This window comes from Lolium perenne, chromosome 4 (assembly GCF_019359855.2).
Source record: "Lolium perenne isolate Kyuss_39 chromosome 4, Kyuss_2.0, whole genome shotgun sequence".
In the NCBI taxonomy this organism is placed as follows: domain Eukaryota; kingdom Viridiplantae; phylum Streptophyta; class Magnoliopsida; order Poales; family Poaceae; genus Lolium; species Lolium perenne.
This window is the reverse complement of record NC_067247.2, coordinates 118,505,452-118,526,196: the sequence shown is the minus strand read 5'-3', so window position 1 is coordinate 118,526,196 and position 20,745 is coordinate 118,505,452. Positions and strand designations below refer to the sequence as shown.

General features: G+C 44.2%; 1 protein-coding gene and 1 long non-coding RNA gene across 5 annotated transcripts; one reads left to right on the top strand and one right to left on the bottom strand.

Moving 5' to 3' along the window:
* Window positions 1–3,423: 3,423 nt before the first annotated feature.
* Window positions 3,424–7,641, top strand: LOC127293728 (organic cation/carnitine transporter 7). Of its 4 annotated transcripts, none has more exons than XM_051323371.2 (6): window positions 3,424–3,542; window positions 4,817–5,154; window positions 5,417–5,654; window positions 5,728–6,256; window positions 6,338–6,540; window positions 7,176–7,641. In XM_051323371.2, exons 2-6 carry the CDS (start codon window positions 4,847–4,849, stop codon window positions 7,383–7,385), a joined length of 1,488 nt encoding a protein of 495 aa, XP_051179331.1. In that variant the 5' UTR covers window positions 3,424–3,542; window positions 4,817–4,846; the 3' UTR covers window positions 7,386–7,641. The 4 variants fall into 4 exon arrangements, with proteins under 4 accessions (XP_051179331.1, XP_051179330.1, XP_051179329.1 ...); XM_051323370.2 differs by having other exon boundaries at window positions 3,440–3,538; XM_051323369.2 differs by lacking the exon at window positions 3,424–3,542 and adding an exon at window positions 3,640–3,734.
* Window positions 7,642–17,819: 10,178 nt separating this feature from the next.
* On the bottom strand, window positions 17,820–19,574 carry LOC127348584 (uncharacterized). Its single transcript, XR_007879831.2, has 3 exons — window positions 18,870–19,574; window positions 18,588–18,681; window positions 17,820–18,082 (listed from the first exon to the last, which is right to left on the bottom strand). It is a non-coding gene; the product is annotated as an uncharacterized lncRNA (long non-coding RNA).
* Between the last annotated feature and the right edge of the window lie 1,171 nt (window positions 19,575–20,745).

The following is a 20,745-nucleotide window of genomic DNA, read 5'->3' as shown; positions in this document are numbered from 1 at the left end:
CTTTATGTTCAGAAAAACATGTCCTCAGGTTTCAGATTCCTCTTATATGCTTTTTTTTAGGGATCCTCTTTTATGATGTTAATACAATTTTATGATGTTAATACAATTTTATGATGTTAATACAACATGGGCCAAAAGGGAGTCTCGTTTCCCCGTTTGTTTGGCAATCAGCCTAACTAGAAATGTACCCCGACCCATAAAAAAATTGCATGCTTTGATTATAAGTATCCCAGATACATCCGTACTATAATAAAAGTTCAGATATATTAGTACTTGGAAAAATTAAGCAAATTATTTTAGAATGGAGGGAGTAATCTTTACGTACTCTAACAAAAATTACTCCCTTTATTTTGAAATACATCTTAAACATATTTTGAAATATTAAAAAATTGAAACAAAAATCTCATTTTTTTCATGAAAATTGACTTGTCATGCTGTATGTGTAAAAAAGATAAAATTCATTGCTAAAAATAAAGTTTTTCATAAGATATTTTTTCTATTTTTTACAAAGACCATAAGAAGTAACAGTTTTTCTCGGAACTTTAAGAACGCACATATATCATCGAGATATAAATTTAGAACTTTCTGTAAAAAAATTTAGATACTTCATCTTATCTTATCTTATCCTATATAGTGTACGAGTTTTGAAATGTGTTGGAGGATGAATCCTAACCGTTGAATTGTTAAATCTAACGGCTAACGTCAGCTGGATTCGCTATGAACAGTGATTTATGAACTGCTCGAGATCTGTCTGGAACCATCGCGTTTTCCTTTTCTGACTAAAAGATGTGTGCATGCACCTTGTGGGCCATGTTGCGGGAGACATGTACATGTGCAGCTGAAGAGATTGCCCTGGGGAGAATGAAGAAGTACAGACTATAATATGTACTCTGTGTTCCAGTAGGTATTTTTTTTTTAAGGTCTGAGACAAGGATTCGAGCCTTGAGCCCTTGACTCGCTCTTATGCTACTTTTACCCTTATGAAATAATCTTGTGCAGTCATGCGCACTCTGGAATTTTCTAGCTCTCTCACATTACAGAGCGTCCATGCATCACTACGATAGCTTTTTTTTTTATCGGGACTAGCGACCAGCTAAAACGTTGGTTTGATCAAGCGATGAGCCAGCATGATGAAAAAAATGCACGCAGCCACGGCAAAGGCACAAAAATAATTTAATATAATACGAAACAGAAAATATTTACATGAAGTAGCTTGTATTTTTTTTATAAACCTTTCTTACTAATATTAGACCACAATTTTTTACTTATATTTTTTACATTATATGTACTGTACAAAATTTGAGCAATCAAAGTTCAAATAGTTCTTTGATTTCTATCGATGAACAACCTTCAAATCGGAGTATTATTTTTGTATGGGAACGCGGGGTAAGTTGCTCATATTTGTCACCTTTTTATAAAGTTATGATTCATACGATTATCATTTCTTAGTAAGTGGAACGGATGCATTTATCGTATTTAAAATTAAAATACTTATAATTTATTTTCTCTGATAAAAGACAATTAAAGTATTAGGTTTGTCCTAAGTAAAAACAAAATAGAATGCGACCGGATTTGTAGAAAAATAGGTAAATATCTATAATGTCAAATCTGTAGTACTAAATATAGTTTACAACAAATCTAATGAAACTAAAATGCCGTTATATACATCAATATATTTTTCTACGGAGTACAAACTTGGACAAACTTAAAGTTGTCTGACTTCCGCCAGTCCTGGAAATTAAATCATCATGAAATGGTGAAAGTAGTATTTATACACATTTACTTTGACAAAAAAAGCCAAGAGATTATCATATCTAGGCATATGTTAACATAAAGCACTCGGAGATGTGTGTTAATGTATGCATATTGCTTAAAAATAATTTTAAAAATCACTAAGTATCACACATTTATCTCAACATGCGAAGCATGTACCGTTAACTAGTTTTTGGTAGAGGGGGAATAAGCACATGAAAGCCGAATTAAACTTCCAAAATTCGCTTTCATGAAAAAAGAAGAAACACAAGAGATGCCCCCTTAAAACACACAAGATATTTTCTTAGCACGCGCGCTCAACACAAGCTCGAGTGGCAAAGGAACAGAGTGAATTATTTCGGCGGCAAGTGAGGACAACAACAATTCGTCACACCGCCACCGTCCTGCTTAATCTATCATTCCTAAGTTTGGTAATTCCGCACTCCACCGCATCCGCAATGATGCACACCGTATGCATATTGTTTACATAGAGGCGCATAGTCTACCTATCAAAGACAAGTGATCACAACACGACACCGAGATTTAGCAACACAGCTACGAGGCATGTTTGTTAGATGCTCCTCCCCAAATACTATTATAATAACATTGACGATAAGCCCACCGAAGTGTACAGACACATAAGTTGTACAACACCACGTTGGCCTAGCGTCCCTGCCACGGGCGCTGAACCGTCTCGAAAACTCGATCTTGCATCTAAACTACAACCAGTGTCTAGTCTATTTTAGCTACTTCCGGTGCCTTTATATATTAAACCAGGCTACAAGAGTTTAGCTAGAACATGTAATTCTTCCTTAATTACAGGTCTAACTATAACACAACTGCTACACATATTCAACATATCTTAGCACATACGATGCAGATAGTCATGAGGCAATAGACAGGTCACTTTCGAGATGGTCGATCATGATGTACATAGAACGCCCGACCGTATGGTCGGTCCGAGCATAATTTGTAAATATTCCGCCTCTGTTTTGGTTCCTTGCTCGCTCGTGCATCTACTGCAACACTTGAAGAGGCTTCGTGAGGATCTATGGTGTGGTCTAAAGAAAGAGCCATTTTCCGGCAGGTACCTGTATGTTGGCGGTGACGATGACATGACAGGCAAGGGCGAACTGCTTCAAGGTGGGTGGTTTTCCAAGGATCCCAAGCTCACCACCATTTGGAAGGACATGGCTTCGGTGACCGTTCTTCTCTGAGAATGACGAGTGCTTGTTGCGCGACTTAGGAGGCCAAGTTGTTGGCGTCGACACGAGCCTTGATGTCTGCGATTTGGATGACTCGACTTGGGAGAGCAGAAAGTGTGTGGAGTGGGTGGAAAACATGGCCGGTACTACTAGCGGGCGGATAGTGTCCGCTTGGCATTAATCGGACCCAAATTTAAGGTCAAAGTGAGGCAAAATTGACCATGCTGATAATCGGTTTGGGGCGTCGATTGGACCATAGTCTCACGAAACAAACAAATGAGGGCAAAATTAGGTGCTATTGAAGTTACCATGGAATGGCCAGTCTTTTTAAAGTTGCCAAGTTAGATTTTCATAGTTAGAGTAAAAGAGAATAAAGATGAGAAAGTTTAAAAAAAATTATCTCTTATTAAGAATTATTTTCTCATATGCTTGTCCCGTCCTTCACTTTCCGTTCATTTCTCTCTAAAAAATAAATAGAAGCCGTTCAATCCTCCCCACTTTTCGTTTCCGTCTCGTCCTCTACCGCCGGGTGCTGCTGACCCCGCCGCTGTTGCTGCTTTCCGTCCGGGCCTCCCTTTCCTGTACGTACGTGCTCCACTCGCCTCTAATTGTCCATGCTTTGTCGCTTGATTTACGGACCAACGCTATTCCTCTTCGCGTGCGTGCGGTTGTCGTTTGGTTTCGACTTTCGAGCACTGCGGCAGCTCGGTGCTGGGAGCCGTCGAGACGCAGGGTCCATCTTCAAGCAGTGATCCTTTTGTTCTTCGATTCGATCCAGTTATGGGACCTGCTCTCTCTGAGCTTAGTTGGTCCATGTCAGCTGCTGTTGTGATTAGATCCACCAGTATACCACAAACAGATCCAGGAGAACTGACGCTTGAGTTTAGACCTACTTAGGCCGCCTCAGCTTCAGCTTCTCACCTACTTGTGTTCAGACCTCATAATTAGATTTGCCACCATTTTAATTTTCCTGAAAAATACAGGCGACTCATTCAATCTCAAATGCACCACAGTAACATTATTAGTACTGAAGTCTATAACTATCGGGGGCTTTTTTTTTAATCTAACTGCGCATCTGTTGTCTGATTTTGTCTTCTATATAAAATCCAGTATGTCTTCTAGCCTAGTCCAACTTGCAGTGCTTGACTGTTCGCCAAACTGAATGTGAGTAGGGGCAGCGAAAATGGACTAGATCTGGCGTGCCATTGTTCCTATCACCCTCAGATGAATTGGAGCTTGTAGATTCACTGTTGCTTGTTTATCCTGCAGAAGCAAACTCTAGGCGCATATTTAACTTTCTGTTCTCTTCAGCACCATTGTACATGTCGATTGGGATTACCATGGTGCTGGCCGAGGCGGGCATGTCATGTCTGGTGCGCTAGGAAGTCCAGATTATCTCAACTGCTCATGTTGAGTTTGAGATCGTAGAGCTACGGCAGAGGCGAGGATCTTGAATTGGGAGAAGACCATGATTCATAGCTCACTGCAAGAATACAGTTTTGTTGCGTGGCGATTTCCACATCTGAACCGTGCGCGTAGTGAGTAGTGACTCTGCGCCTTATGATCAGTGCATTGCAGCAGATGTTGTTTTTTCTTCTGACGCGAATCATTTTGGCATGGTTTTTTTTTTTTCTATATTTTGTTTTTTTATCTTTTTGGCTCTGTGCATCCTTGATGTCCTAGTTCTTGATACCATGTGAGGTTGTAGAGACTGAGTGTAATTGGTATCTTCTTAATATTAATATATTCTCTTTATCGATTTTTCTTTTAACTTTCAGTTCTCTTCATATATGCAGTAAATCTACTTATGATTTGGCATCTCTAAGTTTGTACTTATTGTTTGTGTGTACTATTTGCAGCTGGAGGTTGAGACCAAAGCAAATAATTACATGACAACAAGTTTCGATACAAGATTGGCTGAACCAACACCCACTGCTAACATGGAAACATACACCACGGATGACGCGCTTGCAGCCATGGGATTTGGGAAATTCCAAGCTCTTGTTCTTGCTTATGCAGGCATGGGTTGGGTTGCAGAAGCCATGGAACTCATGCTGTTGTCGTTTGTTGGACCATTGGTTCGGGAGGAATGGAATGTCTCCGCCCAGGATGAGAGTCTACTCTCAAGTGTAGTGTTCGTTGGCATGTTAATAGGAGCATGTACCTGGGGTTATATTTCTGACACATATGGGCGAAGGTAAGGATATACTCTTGTAAGTGCTTCCATGTTTCTGTCTTCTAGTACAACCATTTCTATATTTGACAATGTTCTGCAGACTCTGTTATTCTGAATTTGACTGATATTCTTGATCTACGATTATGCAACTTCGGCATGACTGGTCTGTTTTGGACTTGTAAAATAAGTTCAGCACTATATATGGTGGACGGGTTTATAGTTGAAAACTTGCAACGGTGTACCAAATTAACCCCTAAACAGAACTGTATTTTTCTTGTTTCAGGACTGGTTTACTGTGTTCAACTCTGTTTACTTCTGGGATGGGTTTCCTCAGTGCTTTGTCTCCCAACTATTTATGTCTGATGGCTCTTCGATTTCTCGTTGGCGTAGGAGTGGGTGGCGGGCATGTGTTCTCGTCTTGGTTTTTGGAGTTTGTTCCTGCACAAAATCGTGGCACTTGGATGATAGTTTTTTCCTTTTTTTGGACTATTGGCACAATCTTGGAGGCTTCGCTTGCATGGGTATCACACTGATACTTCCTAATTTATATTTTGAACTATTAATGAAGTCTTATACAGTTTATTCCTACTGCAGGTTGTCTTATCAGCATTGAGTTGGAGGTGGTTGCTAGCTTTGACCGCCCTTCCTTGTTTTCTCTTGCTTCCTTTCTTTGGAATTACACCAGAATCGCCACGCTATCTATGTGTTCAAAATAGAATGTCTGATGCAACACTTGTTCTGGAGAGAATTGCTAGGACAAACCAGGCAGATCTTCCTCCTGGAACTCTCAGATACCAACGAGACAGCGAAGTTGATCATAGTGCTCTTACCTCTGAGATAGATCATCTTCTTCCAGTCAGAGAGGAGTGTGCAGATGATAATGCCATAAGCTCCAAATCTGGTAGTGCTGTTGCATTGCGCAGTCTACTGTCACGGAAATTGTGCAGATCAACTCTTCTGCTTTGGTTTGCTTTCTACGCTAGTTCCTTCGCTTATTATGGACTAGTCTTGCTGACTTCGCAACTGAGTGACGCAAATAGTAGCTGCGCATCTGGGCTGGGATATGTGAATAGTGAAGAAGATGCCAACCTTTACAAAGATACATTCATTACAAGTTTTGCAGGTAGCATATAGAAGTCCGTTTCTTCACAGTGTGACCGGCTGCTGTTTATATCACTTACTCATCACTCTACTATTCTATCAGAGTTTCCGGGTTTAGTTGTGTCTGCTGTTCTTGTTGACTGGTTCGGCCGAAAAGCTACAATGTGGTGCTTGCTCTTCGCATGCTGTGGTTTTCTTGGACCACTTGTGTTTCATCAGACTGAGCTATGGACAACTGCCCTTTTATTTGGTGCCCGCGGCTGTGCCATTGGTAGCTTCACAGTTCTATGTTTATATGCCCCAGAGGTTCGTATTGGCTTTTTATGGCATTTAGTAAATGTGTTTTTTGGTGACTTGGTTTTCATAGTATGTTTTGAGTTTAATATGTTAGGCCAGGTGTATTCAGATGGTAGTTTCGCTTATTGGGTATTCTTGGATAGGTTTCCATCGGAAGTTCTAAAGCAGAAATGCAATATCCTGACAGTAGGTGTACCATAATAATATGAGTCAATGTAGGTAGAAATATTCCAAATAATTCACATCTGCTAAGCAATTGAGCATTCTCCTGCAATCACTAGGGTGTTTTTTTTCTTCCAATGTCCTTGTTAGATCCTAAATTAAATCACCAATGACACATCTGAATCTTGAAGTGTCCATTAGTGTCTTCACTGCTAGACAGATAACTCCGGCTAAATAAGTCTACGATTTTGGTCCATTCTGCAGACTATGGGCTAAGTTAGTTATCTCTTGTGGTCTGCCCATCTTACGGTTTTGGCTATGCTAAGTGCTCAATGTTTTTAGCTGATTAATTTGAATATCACATAAGAGATAAGAACAATCACTGCATCCGTTCTTATCTGATGAAGCCTTGAAGAGAAGTTGCAATAGTTTTTTTTTAAACAGTTTTTCATTTGAGCTAATTTATTTTCTTGCCTTTCCAGGTATATCCAACCTCAGTACGCTCGACTGGTGTTGGAATTGCAACCGCCATTGGTAGAATCGGTGGTATTGTTTGCCCCCTTGTAGCCGTTGGGATGCTGAGAAGCTGCCATCAAATGGAAGCCATCGTTGTGTTTGAGGTGGTGTTATGCCTCGCTGCAATTGCTTGCATGCTCTTCCCTGTAGAGACCAAGGGCCGTCATATGAACTGATGGTGCAGGGGTCACGGTGCCAAAGGAAAAACACTTCAATTCATCTCTGTTCATAAAATTTATCACACTGCTAATGTTATGTACACACATCGTTACAAATATTCACAGTGATATAGTATTATGTATAGTATTTTAGTAGATATGACGATGAAGATTCCTCAAAATATATTTTGGGGTTTCAGATGTTATTGAACATTATTTTGTGAAGTCCTCCCTCTGAAAAGCAGGACTATGGTATATGTATCAATTCTTTCAACGGGATTAAGTGTCAACTGGCATTTTTATCAGTAACTTCTGTTGAATTCTCATGTTGATTTGGTCCCAAGCGCAGCTGAAGTCAGAGTGGCAGGAGGACTATGGGAAGTGCTGAATTGGATATGGACCAATGGACCACAGATGCAAAATTTATACAATAATAAGCTTGATTGGCCTTTGAAACCTCGCAGTTTATATCATTAACAAAGATCTGATTATCTGAAACGAACAAGCAATTTTGAGCATGAAGACATAATGTGAGCTCCTGGAACAAGGCATGAACGCTCAGAATGTTAAGTGGTACTCTGGCGCTAGTAGTCTACATTTCCTCTAACCTTGCACAAATCTCAATCAAATCGCGGTGCACAGATCTTCTTTAATGCTGCGCACATAGAAACTCTGCCTGGCTAGTGACATACTTACATAACCCTGGGCTCAACATCAAGATCTTCATCCAGGCTGTTTCATCCTCGGGGACTGACGGTAACTGACGAAACCCTCACGAAACCCCCTCCCCTCTCGCGACCCGCGCCGCCCCCCTGCGGCGGCCGGGCGCGCATCTCCCCCTCCGGCGGCAAGCTCCCCCCCTCCTCTCCCCTGCCGCCGCCGTCGGCGTGCGCCGCCGGGCCTTGCCCGTGCGGTGCCGGCGGTGGCGGGCCGGACTCTACCCGCAGCTAGGACGGGGGCGCGGGGGCCTCGGGACGGCGGCGGTGATCTCAGGCGGCGGCGGTCTGGTGCGGCGGCGTGATTTCCGCGCGCCGGGGTGGTCGGAGGTGCGGCGGCGTCGCCGTTGGCGGCGGCACAGCGCGGCCGGGGTGGTGGCGGCGGATCCTGCTCCGCCCGGATCTGGGCCAGTTCGGGCCCCATCTGGGCTGGGCGGGCCGTAGCTCCCCCTGACCGGCGGCGGTGCTCCTGGGTTCTGGTGGTGCTGGGGCGGTGGTGGCAGGGTGGCGGCGGCGCCATGGCCGGCTAGCAGCAGCTTGGCGGCGTGGGCGTACTGGGCCAGGCGGGCCTGGTTGTCCCATGCTGCCATGTCCGGTCGGCTCCCGCGATTGCGGTGGAGGTAGTTCCCTCCCGCTAGGCTATGGTGCTGCTTCCCCCGGCCCTGCCTCTTCGGTCACATCATCCTAGGCCCTGCGTCGAGGACCACCGGGGAGACAGCGAGGATGACGTCAAGATCGTGGTGGCGCGTGCTTGTGGGCGGTTGGTTGGGCGGAGCACTTCGGATGAACGGGGTGGTGGTGTTGGGGGTTGGGAGAAATCCTTGTTGGCCTTGCCGACGCCGTCGGGTGTACCCCCTCGCCCAATCCCCTCCGTGGACCGGGGGAAACCCTAGGATTAGTCCGGACAGCAGCGGCGTCATCGTCGTCCTCCTTGTTGAAGGTGTTGTTTGGTACGCGGTAGTTCGGAGTGCTAGGAGTGTGGTAGGACTTTTCCGGGAGGCGCAGCGGTGGCGGGTTGTCCTCGTTCTTGTCGATCTGCCGGTGTTGGCATTCTTTTTCTTTTTCTTTTTCTCTGTTGGTTCCTTTGGGCTTGGTTGTGCTACGGCCCCAGCATGCTTGTTATATCGTGGTTGCTATATTAATATAGCGGGGCGAAAGCCTATTTCGAGGAGTTTCATCCTCGGGACAGTTGGATAACAGGCGTTGCTGATGGCAGTTGGGGCTATCAAGGCGCTTGCTTGGCAAACAGCAATAAATTGCATGCTTAAATTATTTCTCAATGAGTACCTAAAAAAAAATATTACCCTTGAAGTTCGCCCTCCAAAGAAGAACAGAACCTTAAAAGTAAGAGCACTGCTACATGTACGACGAAATCAGTCCGATTTTTGTCCGACCATGGCACATCACCCTTGGATTAAATTGCTGCATGAACGAGGAACACAGAATGACATTGTCGTATGGGATTCGTACAGGAAATGTCGTGTGCAGTATATCTACAGTAAAACACATCTACTCCCTCCGAACTTGTTTAATTGACGCCAAACAGTGCCTAAACAGTGCTTAAGAGATGATAATTCTTTCATGTGGTGCCAGATATATATCTACAGGATTTGGGTTAACAAAGTAATTCAGATTTGAGTGTTCCCCAACCAATCGACCAACTATCTTCACAGTCGTGTTCTAAGAGTATAGCATATAAAGCATTATACCTAAGTTGAGATATATATATTAAGCATAGACACATGCCTAGAATTCAAACAACCTGAGCTCTTGAAGTGGATTGCTGCAAATTTTTGAAGCAACATAATCACTTCGGCATGAACACATTTTTTGAGGCATTCATGCTAATTTCCATCTTCTGCATTATCGAGGATCTCGTATGTACAATCAATAATCAAAATATAACCTGTCATATGGTTATTTGTACTTCGTATTGGTATGTCGTCCTGGTGCACAATCCTTTTTTCTACATGAAGGAGATATATGATGGTTTTGGAGAACTATGAAATTCTAGATAAATCAAGAACAGTCCGATCTACTATATGAGATTATTGATCACGCGAGACCACATTTTCGATCATGCAGGACCACCACTTTCGACCATATTGTCAGTGAGGTCAAAAGGACTATTGCGTGCTTAACTTCATCCTAGATTTGGAAGACCCATATTTAGGGTTTTCCCCATAACATTTGGGCGAGAGAGGCGGGAGAATCTCAGCGATGACACCTCCAACAAGGTAACAACGCCCGCATGCGCCACCATTGTCAGCCCTGAGCGCATTGGAGCCTCGCCTCCCAGATCCACCACGAAGACCACCGGGGCACGGAGGACGCCTTGGAAAGCGCACCATAGGAGGCCGGGCCAACAGATCCGCCACCCCTCATGTCTGGCTAGGGTAAGTGACGCGCCGCAGCCCCAAGGGAGCCGAGCCGCGGGGGAGGTGTCCGCCTCTACGCCATCCCATCCCCACCGTACTGCCCGGGAAGATGCTGCCGCACGAGACATGCCTCTCCATCGCCACCCGCCTAGTGGTTTCATCTGATCAGCGGCGGAGAGGTGGGGGAAGGAGAAGGGGGTGGTGGTGACGCGTAGCCGGGGGTTCCCCGTTTCGCCTGCAACACTTTAAGAGGCTTCAAGGATCTCTAGGGTTTGGTCTGATGAAACAGGTAGTACTTTTGCAAGTTTTATGGGTGTGGTGGCGCTCAACACATGTAAATATTTAATTAGATGTTTGGTGCACACATATTTGAATAAAGCATATCCGTTCTTTATAGATAAAATTTCATACTTATTTTATATAGGATAAGCAGAAAATACAACCATTCCTTCTTTTAGCCCAAATGTTTATTACCATGTCTTTTAGATGCTCCTTGTTTGCGCAACCCATGGACAAGTATCTCCTTAGGGCATCTCCAGTGGCCCAACGCAAATGAACTCAAAGTGACCATTTGTGTATGTGCGGACAAAAAATGGGCCTGCCACCAGCCAGCGGCTCGACTCAAAGTGGTCGGGCTATCCGAGAGATGTATTCCTGGCCCAAATTTGGGCCGTGAATGCATCTGCGCAAACACGGCGCGGTCACCTCGCGTGACCTATCCAACCTCGCCCGTGAGGGATAGCAAAATCCAACAAACCAAATTCACGGCCTCATCCCCTTCTTTGCAGCCGTAGGGCGGCGTCTCCAACCTGCCGCCACCGGCCGCTACCCCCTCGCCGTAGTAGCCAAGCTCTAATCGGGCCACGAGACTCGCCGGAGTCCACACTCGGTGCCAGGGTACGGGAGAGCCCTTGCCCACATCGGTCACATCCTTGTTGGCCGCCCATCTGGTCGGATCCCCCACCGGCCTCAACGCACAGGGCATGTTCGGTCAATTGCGCAGTACGATACCGACGAACACTCGGCCATTTGTGCCAACTATACGCGGTTACTGTGCTCTACCGCTCTCCGGTATTCCACCGGCTTCTAAAAGGCACTGCTCCTGTGGTGAACTATGAGATCAATGGCAATGTATACAACAAGCCATACTATCTTGTTGATGGCATTTATTGTGACTGGGTCATAATTGTGAAGACATTCTGCAAACCTGAACTAAGTGGTTTTCCCAGAGTGACATAGGCATCCCGAATGGGACTGCCGAATAAGGTACCCGAGGTTATCTGGAGGCCCATGACTCGAAGCTTTCAAGGCCCAGAAGCCCGACGAATCTCAATAAGGAATATAGAGTTATATTAGGAATCACGAATCATGTAATCATACGAGAAAGACTCGGATGGCTTCCCAGCTTGTAACTTGTACGACACGAAGTCCCTCGGCTCTTCCTCCTATATAAAGGAGAGCCGAGGGGAGGAGAAAGGATCGAATCTATTGTCAACATACAACCTGGTTTCTTAGTCGAGCACCTTTTTGGCTGAACCTTCGAGATCTACTTGCCCTCTACTTTCTACGAAACCCTAAGTCTACAATCCGTAGGTATTGACAAGTTAATCCCTTGTCAATTGGCGCCGTCTGTGGGGATTGGAGGCTGCAAGGATGTGATCTCGATGGCATCGTCAACATCATCAACAGCAAGCAATGCGATGGACGGAGGTAAACGGATCCAACCTGATCTCGACGATTTTGTTCCTCACCCTCCCGCCCGTTTGCATGCATATGCCGATATGGAGGAGTCGACGGAGATGATGTTCGGGAGTTTCCGCTTCCTCGTCGGGAAAGAAGGATCTCATCGTCTCGCGGCACTGATTTTTTCGGGACCGTTAGCCGCCGATTCCGATTTCTTGGGATCATTAGCATCATCAATCGAGTCAGGCGACGAGGAGGTTTCGCCACCAAGCTTCACCAAGCCCGCGTCGGCGGGGGACTCGCCGATCTGTTCGGCGACATGACTTTCGGGTCTTTCACGGATTCCGATCTGGGTAGTGACTCGGAAAGCATCGACAACTTTGACTTCATCGACATATCTACTTCTATTAGGGAGGTCTTCATCGATCTATACGACGGTTTCACCGAACCTGAAGATGATGAAAACAAAACTACAATATATCATCATTTCTGTTCAATCGGGGAAACAAGCCGCCAAGAGGACGAAGCGTGGGAGGATTTCGATGATTTGGGCAACCCATACATCGATCCCGCAGATCTCACACGTGGAACAGGAAACAAATACATCGGGTCCATGCCGCGAGAGAAAATACAGCTGCCGCAAGCAGCTTGGGATAGAGCTCAGAGAGCCATGAACGGTACATAGCCGATGACCACCACGGCTACACTAAAGGCGTTGCAAGCATATCAATATAAACTCGCTCGTGCTGGATGAGAGCTAGAAAAACAAAGAAAGTGATGAAAGAAGAGCTGCAGCTTCTGCGTCAAGTGCGCGCAGGGCCAACCTGAGTCGACAATCAGGTACTTTGGGAGATAGTCACAGAGACGCCCGTGCAAAAAAACAGATCGCGATTGGCAAATGTGCCTGAGCATGAACGAGAGAACTTGATCCAAAACCTCGACATGTCATTTATGTCGATAGACACGAGAGGGCACATCATCCCAAAAACACCGGAAGCAGGATATATGACGACACATGACTTCATATTGGCATCTAAACCACCTCTGGGAGATCCCAGGGAAGCACTATACCAGATGGCTATGGCAGGAGTCGGCGTTATGGGGACAGCAATAGCAGGTTTAAGTACACCACAACCCGAAACTGCTCCACGAAGAAATAGTCCAAGGCAAAATAGTTCTCGACCAACTACGGTGGCAGCGCGTGACCCTCCACGAGAAGGCGACGCGAGAAACACGGTGACGCAAGCACGAGAAGCTCGTGGATGCGGGTCATCAGGGCGTCAGTGGCCGCCTTTTCTTCGGTTGTGGCCTCTGTGTCCCAAGACTTGCGCCTCTGAATTTCTTCGGTGGGATCAAAGGGCGCAAGACCATACTCTTGGGCGACAGAGGACTCATCCTAGATGTGCAGCCACTTCTTGCGCCAACCTTGGACGGAGTTGGGGAACTTCACATCAAAATAGTTGACATCGGAACAGACGCAGATACAAACGCCACCTACGTTGTAGATGACGTTCTTCGAATTGTTGCGCTGGAGGTAAAAGATGCGTTTCCAAAGGCCCCAATGAGGATGGATGCCCAGGAAACACTCGCAAAGAGTGATAAAAATAGAAATGTGGAGGAGAGAGTTTGGGGTCAGCTGATGCAGCTGGATCCCGTAGATAAACAGTAAGCCACGAAGAAATTCGTGGACAGGAACGGAAAGGCCGCGAACGAGGAAGTCGACGAAAGTTACCCGGAATCCAATGGGAGGATGAGGAGAGCTCTCATCTCCGTCCATCTTCAGGGCCTCCTTCTTGAGCATGCCCATCTTCTTCAGCAGCTTTTGGTCATGAGCGGAGATCTTCGACCGCTCCCAACCTGAGACCTTGACCTTCTCCGCGAGCTCGTCGGTGCCCGGAGCACGGTTCTTGCACTGCTTGGTGCGCGGAGCCATGGCGGACACTTTTGTGGAGGAACAAGGGGAACGAGAGCGTGTGCACGAGGAGCTCGAGAAGCAGCAATGGCAGAGAGAGAGAGAGAGAGGAGATGTGCGGCATAGCGAATGGGATGAATGAGGAGTAAGAAGTGAATATATTGGGAGAAGATGATGCGTCCAGCCATTGGATGAAAAGGGGAAGTGTTCTAAACCCTAAGCGTGTCCAAAGGGTAAAAGGGTCTTATCTCTCCAAATTTACTGAAGGGAAGTTACTTCGCGCGTGCCGGAAATTACGAAGGACGTGTGTCCCCCACTTGCGTGACTTGTCGATGGTGCATAGTTTTGGACCCACGACCCAGTGGGTTGACAGGAGTCGTGGCTTCCCAAGGTGGGCGAACGTGGCTATCGTCAGCATCGACGTCATTCAAGAAAGCTTCGAGTGGTATAACAAAATAGAGTGACAAAGAAAACTTCGAGTTCTAAAAAGGTGCATGGTTAAAAAGAAAAACTTCGAGAGCCTATGATCAAATGCAAAACATCTGTTCATATGCTCGGGGGCTACTCTTATAAGAAGTATTGTTTATACTTCTGATAAGAGGATGAGGCGAAAGAAAAAATACAGAGTTGACCAAAGTACCAAAAGTTGAGCCTACAAAGTGCAAACACTCGGCTGTAGCCTCGGGGGCTACTCCCACCGGGAGCGCTGGTCGCGCACCCAATGAAATATGAGAAAGAAAAAAAAAGAGAATGACAAGACAATATAGAAGTGCAGACGAAGAATTTTCATCATACATCTTCGAGTTACATATAACTCGTCATGTACTCCCATCGGGAGATCAAGATATTGTCATTGGACAACTCGAAGAAATTTACAATTCCAACAGCCGATAAAGGCACTCGACAATATATTCTCAGAGCGGGTCTGCCGCGGTAAAAAATCTGAATGCCGTAACTCAAAAGAGTTCATGAAGATAAGTCCCCGGGATCCGTCCTGTGTGGCGTGGTATCGCACCCGAATGCGCTCTCCCACTTTACCTGTGTCAACAGATGCGAAGAAAAATCCTAGTGGACGTGTTAGGTACTCGATAAAACATAGCTGGTATTCGATCAGTCCTTAAGCGCCGCGTGTCGAGTTACGCCAGTATCCTGAGTTCGAGTCCAGGGACTTGAGCTCGAAGTAGGTTTATGCGGGTTTGCCACAAGAGCAGTTAACTAGTACCTGATCCGTCAGATGAACCAGCCACATTTACCAATATCCCTGTACAAAATAGATGTTAAGCAAGATATTCGATTCTATGATGAGTAAAGATGCGACTCAATTCTACGTTGGAGATTTTACTTGATTCTAGCAAAATCTCGGGGGCTACTAACATAGGCATTCCGAATGGGCCTGCCGAATAAGGTACCCGAGGTTATCTGGAGGCCCATGACTCGAAGCTTTCAAGGCCCAGAAGCCAGGCGAATCTCAATAAGGAATATAGAGTTATATTAGGAATCACGAATCATGTAATCATATGAGAAAGACTCGGATGGCTTCCCAGAGCTTGTAACTTGTACGACACGAAATCCCTCGGCTCTTGCTCGTATATAAAGGGGAGCCAAGGGGAGGAGAAAGGATCGAATCTATTGTCAACATATATACACCCTAGTTTCTTAGTCGAGCACCTTTTCGGCTGAACCTTCGAGATCTACTTGCCCTCTACTTTCTACGAAACCCTAAGTCTACAATCTGTAGGCACTGACAAGTTAATCCCTTGTCATAGAGGCAAGAGGCTTGCAGGACAGATGTAAAGCGGGAATTTGGTGTTCTCCGTGCTCGGTGGGATATTTTTCATTACCCACCTAGAACATGGTCTTTGAAAACCATGAATGTGGTGATGAACTATTGTGTGATCATGCAGAGCATGATCATTGCGACAGAGCATCCTGATGTACTCAATGACCACGGATGAGAATTTCGGGATGACTTCGTGCAACCACAACCTAGGACAGGAACATGGGAGGAGATTCTGCATATGAATGTTGAAGTCTCTGACAACCACATTTCCAAACGCACATAGCCGGATTTGATTGATCACATATGGACATTGGCATGCATGAAGATAATAGTCAATCTCATCTCATTGCATTTGTTAATTATGAAATGTGCTCTTTCATTTTTAACCTTTGTTATTTGTTTTGATGTAATAAAGATTGTTAAATATCACATTGAAACATTTGTTTTTTTACATATCTATGTGCCAATTTGGAGAGACTAAGGTGAGAAAAATATCTAAAAATGTTAGGGAAAATGCGTCGGACCGTTGGGGCTACCCAACGCAAACGGTCAATCGTGACCGGACAATCAATTTCATTTGGTGTTCGTGTTGCATCGAACCGCTGAAGATGCCCTTAGGTATCACCAATGCTTGTCACTTAGCACGATCTCATAGGTAGAATACGAAGGTGACACTATAATTAATGAGGAAAGGATAGTAATGATGTATCTTAGTGGTAACATATGGCACCTGCATTTGTTCATAGGACAAAAAACTTTACTACCCTAATCACGTGCAAAATGACCCTAAATCAATTAAATGCAACATTTCTTTGATAATAACAAACTTAAAGAAAATGCATTGACATAGCTGTTGTTTAAGTTCCTGTATCTTTTATGACAACGTGCCGAGATATAATGCATGCAGTAAGATAGGGCATTTGCTCGTTTGAGAACATGATCTCCCAAGTTCTCTTTACGTGTCCCATTTGAAGCTTATAGACCACAGGACTCGATCAAACATTGGTTATTTGGCGGAAAAAAAAACACTGACAACCAAACTACATACACGTCAACGCATCATACGACTGGAATCCTAGCAACTTTTAATCGGAAGATCAGGAAGGTGCGCTCATCAATGTTTGGTTCAACAACTGCAGTGGTCAGAATTTCTCCAACTCCATGGAAGCAAATCAAATGCAAAAAAGCTAGAGGAGCCAGAAATTCATGGACATCCTGACCAAATACTCCTGGTGCATCCTATTCGTAGTGATTCTAGCAACCAAATCACCGAGTGTGATATGACACTTGTTCATGCTATCTTTATATACCCAGCAGTTCTGCAGAAAGAAATGCTCATATTTTCTTTTGTCTGCTTAGGAGATGATGATTCTTGAATGGGGTGCTAGATATATATATCTATGGGGTATGGCACTACAAGAAGACCTCCTCTACTGCAACGCATTTATGCGTATCTAAATGTGCATATAGGCGTTGCTATCGACTGTACCAACGAATAAAAATGCGTTGCGTTTTTGGGTGTTGCTAGGGCACAATACAACGCATATAGGTGCGTTGGTAACCAATGGGATAAGCGTTGCAAAATAGCTACAGATCTGAAGCAACAAGTGTATCCGTTGGTAGAGGCATCCTAAACGGGTTGAAAATTAATTCACAAAATATTATTTTCTAGATGGATGGTTTGCTTGATCTATTAGTTGGCAGAACTTTGTTTCCAAACTTCTTCCCAGCGAGAGAACACAGCTCACACGAGACATACCAAATCACACAAAAACTGTACAATATGAGAATGCACCGCGTCACAATAACTCAATATTTATTATTGGGCCACTATTCCATACACAAAAATTCCTTGAAGAGTAGACAATTTACAATCTTGTATCAAAATATTGTATACCACCTAGTCCTATATATTTGCAACTCCAAAAAAACAAAAAAACCTAACTAAAGAGTAGAAAATTGCTGTCGTTCTAATCTTTTTTCCTCATAAGATCAATGCTAATATGTGAATATCTCAAGTCTTGCTGATTTATGGAACCTGCAAATATAAATTTCATTTTCAGCATCACTATGGAAAAAGACAATGTGAATGGTATAGTGAATTCTAAGTACTTGCTTGAAACTCTGTAGGTATACTCACCTCGGTGGCATGCCAAAACTACAATTTTGCCAACATGTGCAATTGAAATAGCTCTTCAGACACATAAGTCATAGTGGTTACCACACATGAAAAAATGAAAGGAAACCTGTACAAGAAATAACCACGGCAAGATTTGAAAAAATCCACCAAACAGAATATAAAATCATTTAATTAGCTATATCGTTCATGTAACAACAGATCCAAATTTTAAATTAACTAATTGCTAGAATAGTCAATAACAGTAGCTAAACAGTCAATGTGATAGGCATAATTAAAAATTCACCCATAGTGTGGCAGATCCGGGATACCTATCTATCTTCTTTTTCAGAGATAGGGGTTTGCTATTCTCACAGGTTGAGGATACTCGAGGTGAACATTTAAGGTTTAAACTATTTTAAGCCACGCATACAAGTACTAACATGTCGCTTGAAGCTCTAAATTACGATCTCATGGGTTGTCGTAAGCCGATCAAAAAATTATGAATCTAAATCTTACCATAAGTGTGATGATGGTTATAGCTTTTACTAACTTGTAGTACAAGTATTACGAAAAAGAAACATGCTTGCAGTTTTGGACTTGAGATAACTCGCTAGAAGGAGAGGAATTGATACCTGCCAGTAGTATAGCTGTTCTTTCTTGCGGCTGATGCGCGCCTGCTTGTGGCTTCTCTCGTTTTGTCTCTGCGTACAACGCCATCACAGATATCTTGTATTTCATAACGTAAGTAGCTCAAGGTCAATAACATTACATAAATCACGGTATATTGATTAACTGCAGTTTACATCTAGAGAAATAGTTAAAAGGTATTTTTTTGCCACGATTCTGCTGCAATTCAAGTATTAAGTACAGTAATGGAAAACCTGCATGAAATTCAATGGAACGGGCCTGCTTACCTTCCTCAGTGCACACGGAATTAGAAACAAACTTGGCGCAAAATCTGTATCTGCTCATTGCAGACCTTGCAGGGGCAGCACTCACATCAGTACTGGACTTAAGGGTGGCACTCGCGGCAGAAGCCGTCAACAAAGCCCACACAGACGATGTTGCCTACCAGCCTGTACATTAGTTGCTCCTCTAATGCTCATTGCTGGACTTGTAAATGCACGTGTATTGATAGCCCAATAATTGAACCACTGAAATATAAACTGATCGTACTGAAATAAGTAGATAATTTAGTAGTGGATTGAGATTCATTACATGTCAGAAAGTCACAATGAAAATATATAAAGGTGAAATTGATGTTTCGGAAAGTCAATAATCAATTGCAGAACTTATGTGTATCGAGGTAATGTAGCATCCCAGTAAAATATGACATGTTATCAAAGTTCCATGTGTCAACACTTAACCTTGCAGATTGAATTGATTAGAAGAAAATTCAAAACAAATGAATGGCCAGTCTCACTCATTTGAGGTACACAAACTGTAATATCAGGTGTCTTTTGTAATCTACAATTTCATAGCAGATTTGAGGAAACGAGAAGAGTACCTATGGTATTGATGGTCTGATCCGTGCACTAATACTGAGAGCGTATAAGACATGTGAGCGACTATGCTTGGCATCTAACCAATCCAAACAAAAAATGACTGCAGATGATGATGGGCCGACGTCAGGAATCGGTATTCGGTAGCATGCCTAAAAATCCTAGAAAAGTGGCAACAGCGGGTCAAGCCAAGGGAAAAAAGGAGAGTAATCTCTATCAGGGGAGAGGGAGAAATTGCACCTTGCTGGATCCCAATCCTCTCAGGTACCCTTGCTCCGCGACGCTCCCTCTGGTCCAACTCGCCGTCGCAGAGTTGGCAGCGTGACGCGCGTCACCGGCCGCCACCGATCACCGGCAAGGGAGGCGATTTTGCAGTGCTCCAATAGCCAAGAGACGCCAATGGGAACGGGAAGGAGGCGGCTAGGTCTATGGAGGCGAGGAGTGTGGGACTGCAAGATGGGGGCGTGAGATCGTGGCTGGTGAGGTTAACCTAACGGAGTAGTGCTTAGTGGGCTGGGCTCATAACTGCGTTATGTATAAAAGTGATTAATCATAACGGATGGAGCGTGCAACGCATATACGTGTATCTATGCTAAAATTTTGCAACGAATATCTCCAGCGTTGCAAAATATGTATTCCTGTATGGGGTATCTTCTTGTAGTGTGGGTTCATAAAGTATCTTGAATTTTTAGTGTTCGCCAACCAATCAACCAACTATCTTTACAGTCGCGTTCTAAGAGTACAATATCTAAAATATTATAGGACGATACCCGTAAATTGGAATATATATTAAGCAAATAGGACCTGGAAGGTGGTCTTGGTTTGCTTTGCTCGGGTGCCATACTCAGATTTGCTTGGTTACAGACCTATCGAGCACGCAAGCGGCTAGGCAAACAACAATGATACATACATGAGGAGTATATACCATTGGATGATGGAAATATAACAACTTCTGTAAACACAATATACTAACTCTCAACCATGTATATAAACTTTTTGAGAGTGAATTTGGTGATCAGAGGGATAGATGAGCATGGTCTAGCTACCGTTGGATCAACTTTGAGATTCCTTTTCTACTCACGGCGAACCACACGGCGTGAATATTTTTCCTGGCTGGCTGGCTGTCCGTCCTCGCCGCACCCTCGTTGTGCACGTCCCCGAGATTTCCCTCATCAGCAAACAGCTCTTTATAAAAAAAAAAACAACACCTCAGGCGATTTCCACAGAAATAAACTTTTCTGAAACTATAACACAGACTGATCCTCCGGCGAAACTATTTCACCCATCT

Coding starts and splice junctions, on each gene's coding strand:
- LOC127293728 (XM_051323371.2), top strand. CDS start 4,847: ATGACAACAAGTTTCGATACAAGATTGGCTGAACCAACACCCACTGCT. Junction 5,155..5,416: donor TCTGACACATATGGGCGAAG/GTAAGGATATAC, acceptor TTCTTGTTTCAG/GACTGGTTTACTGTGTTCAA. Junction 6,257..6,337: donor ATTCATTACAAGTTTTGCAG/GTAGCATATAGA, acceptor CTATTCTATCAG/AGTTTCCGGGTTTAGTTGTG.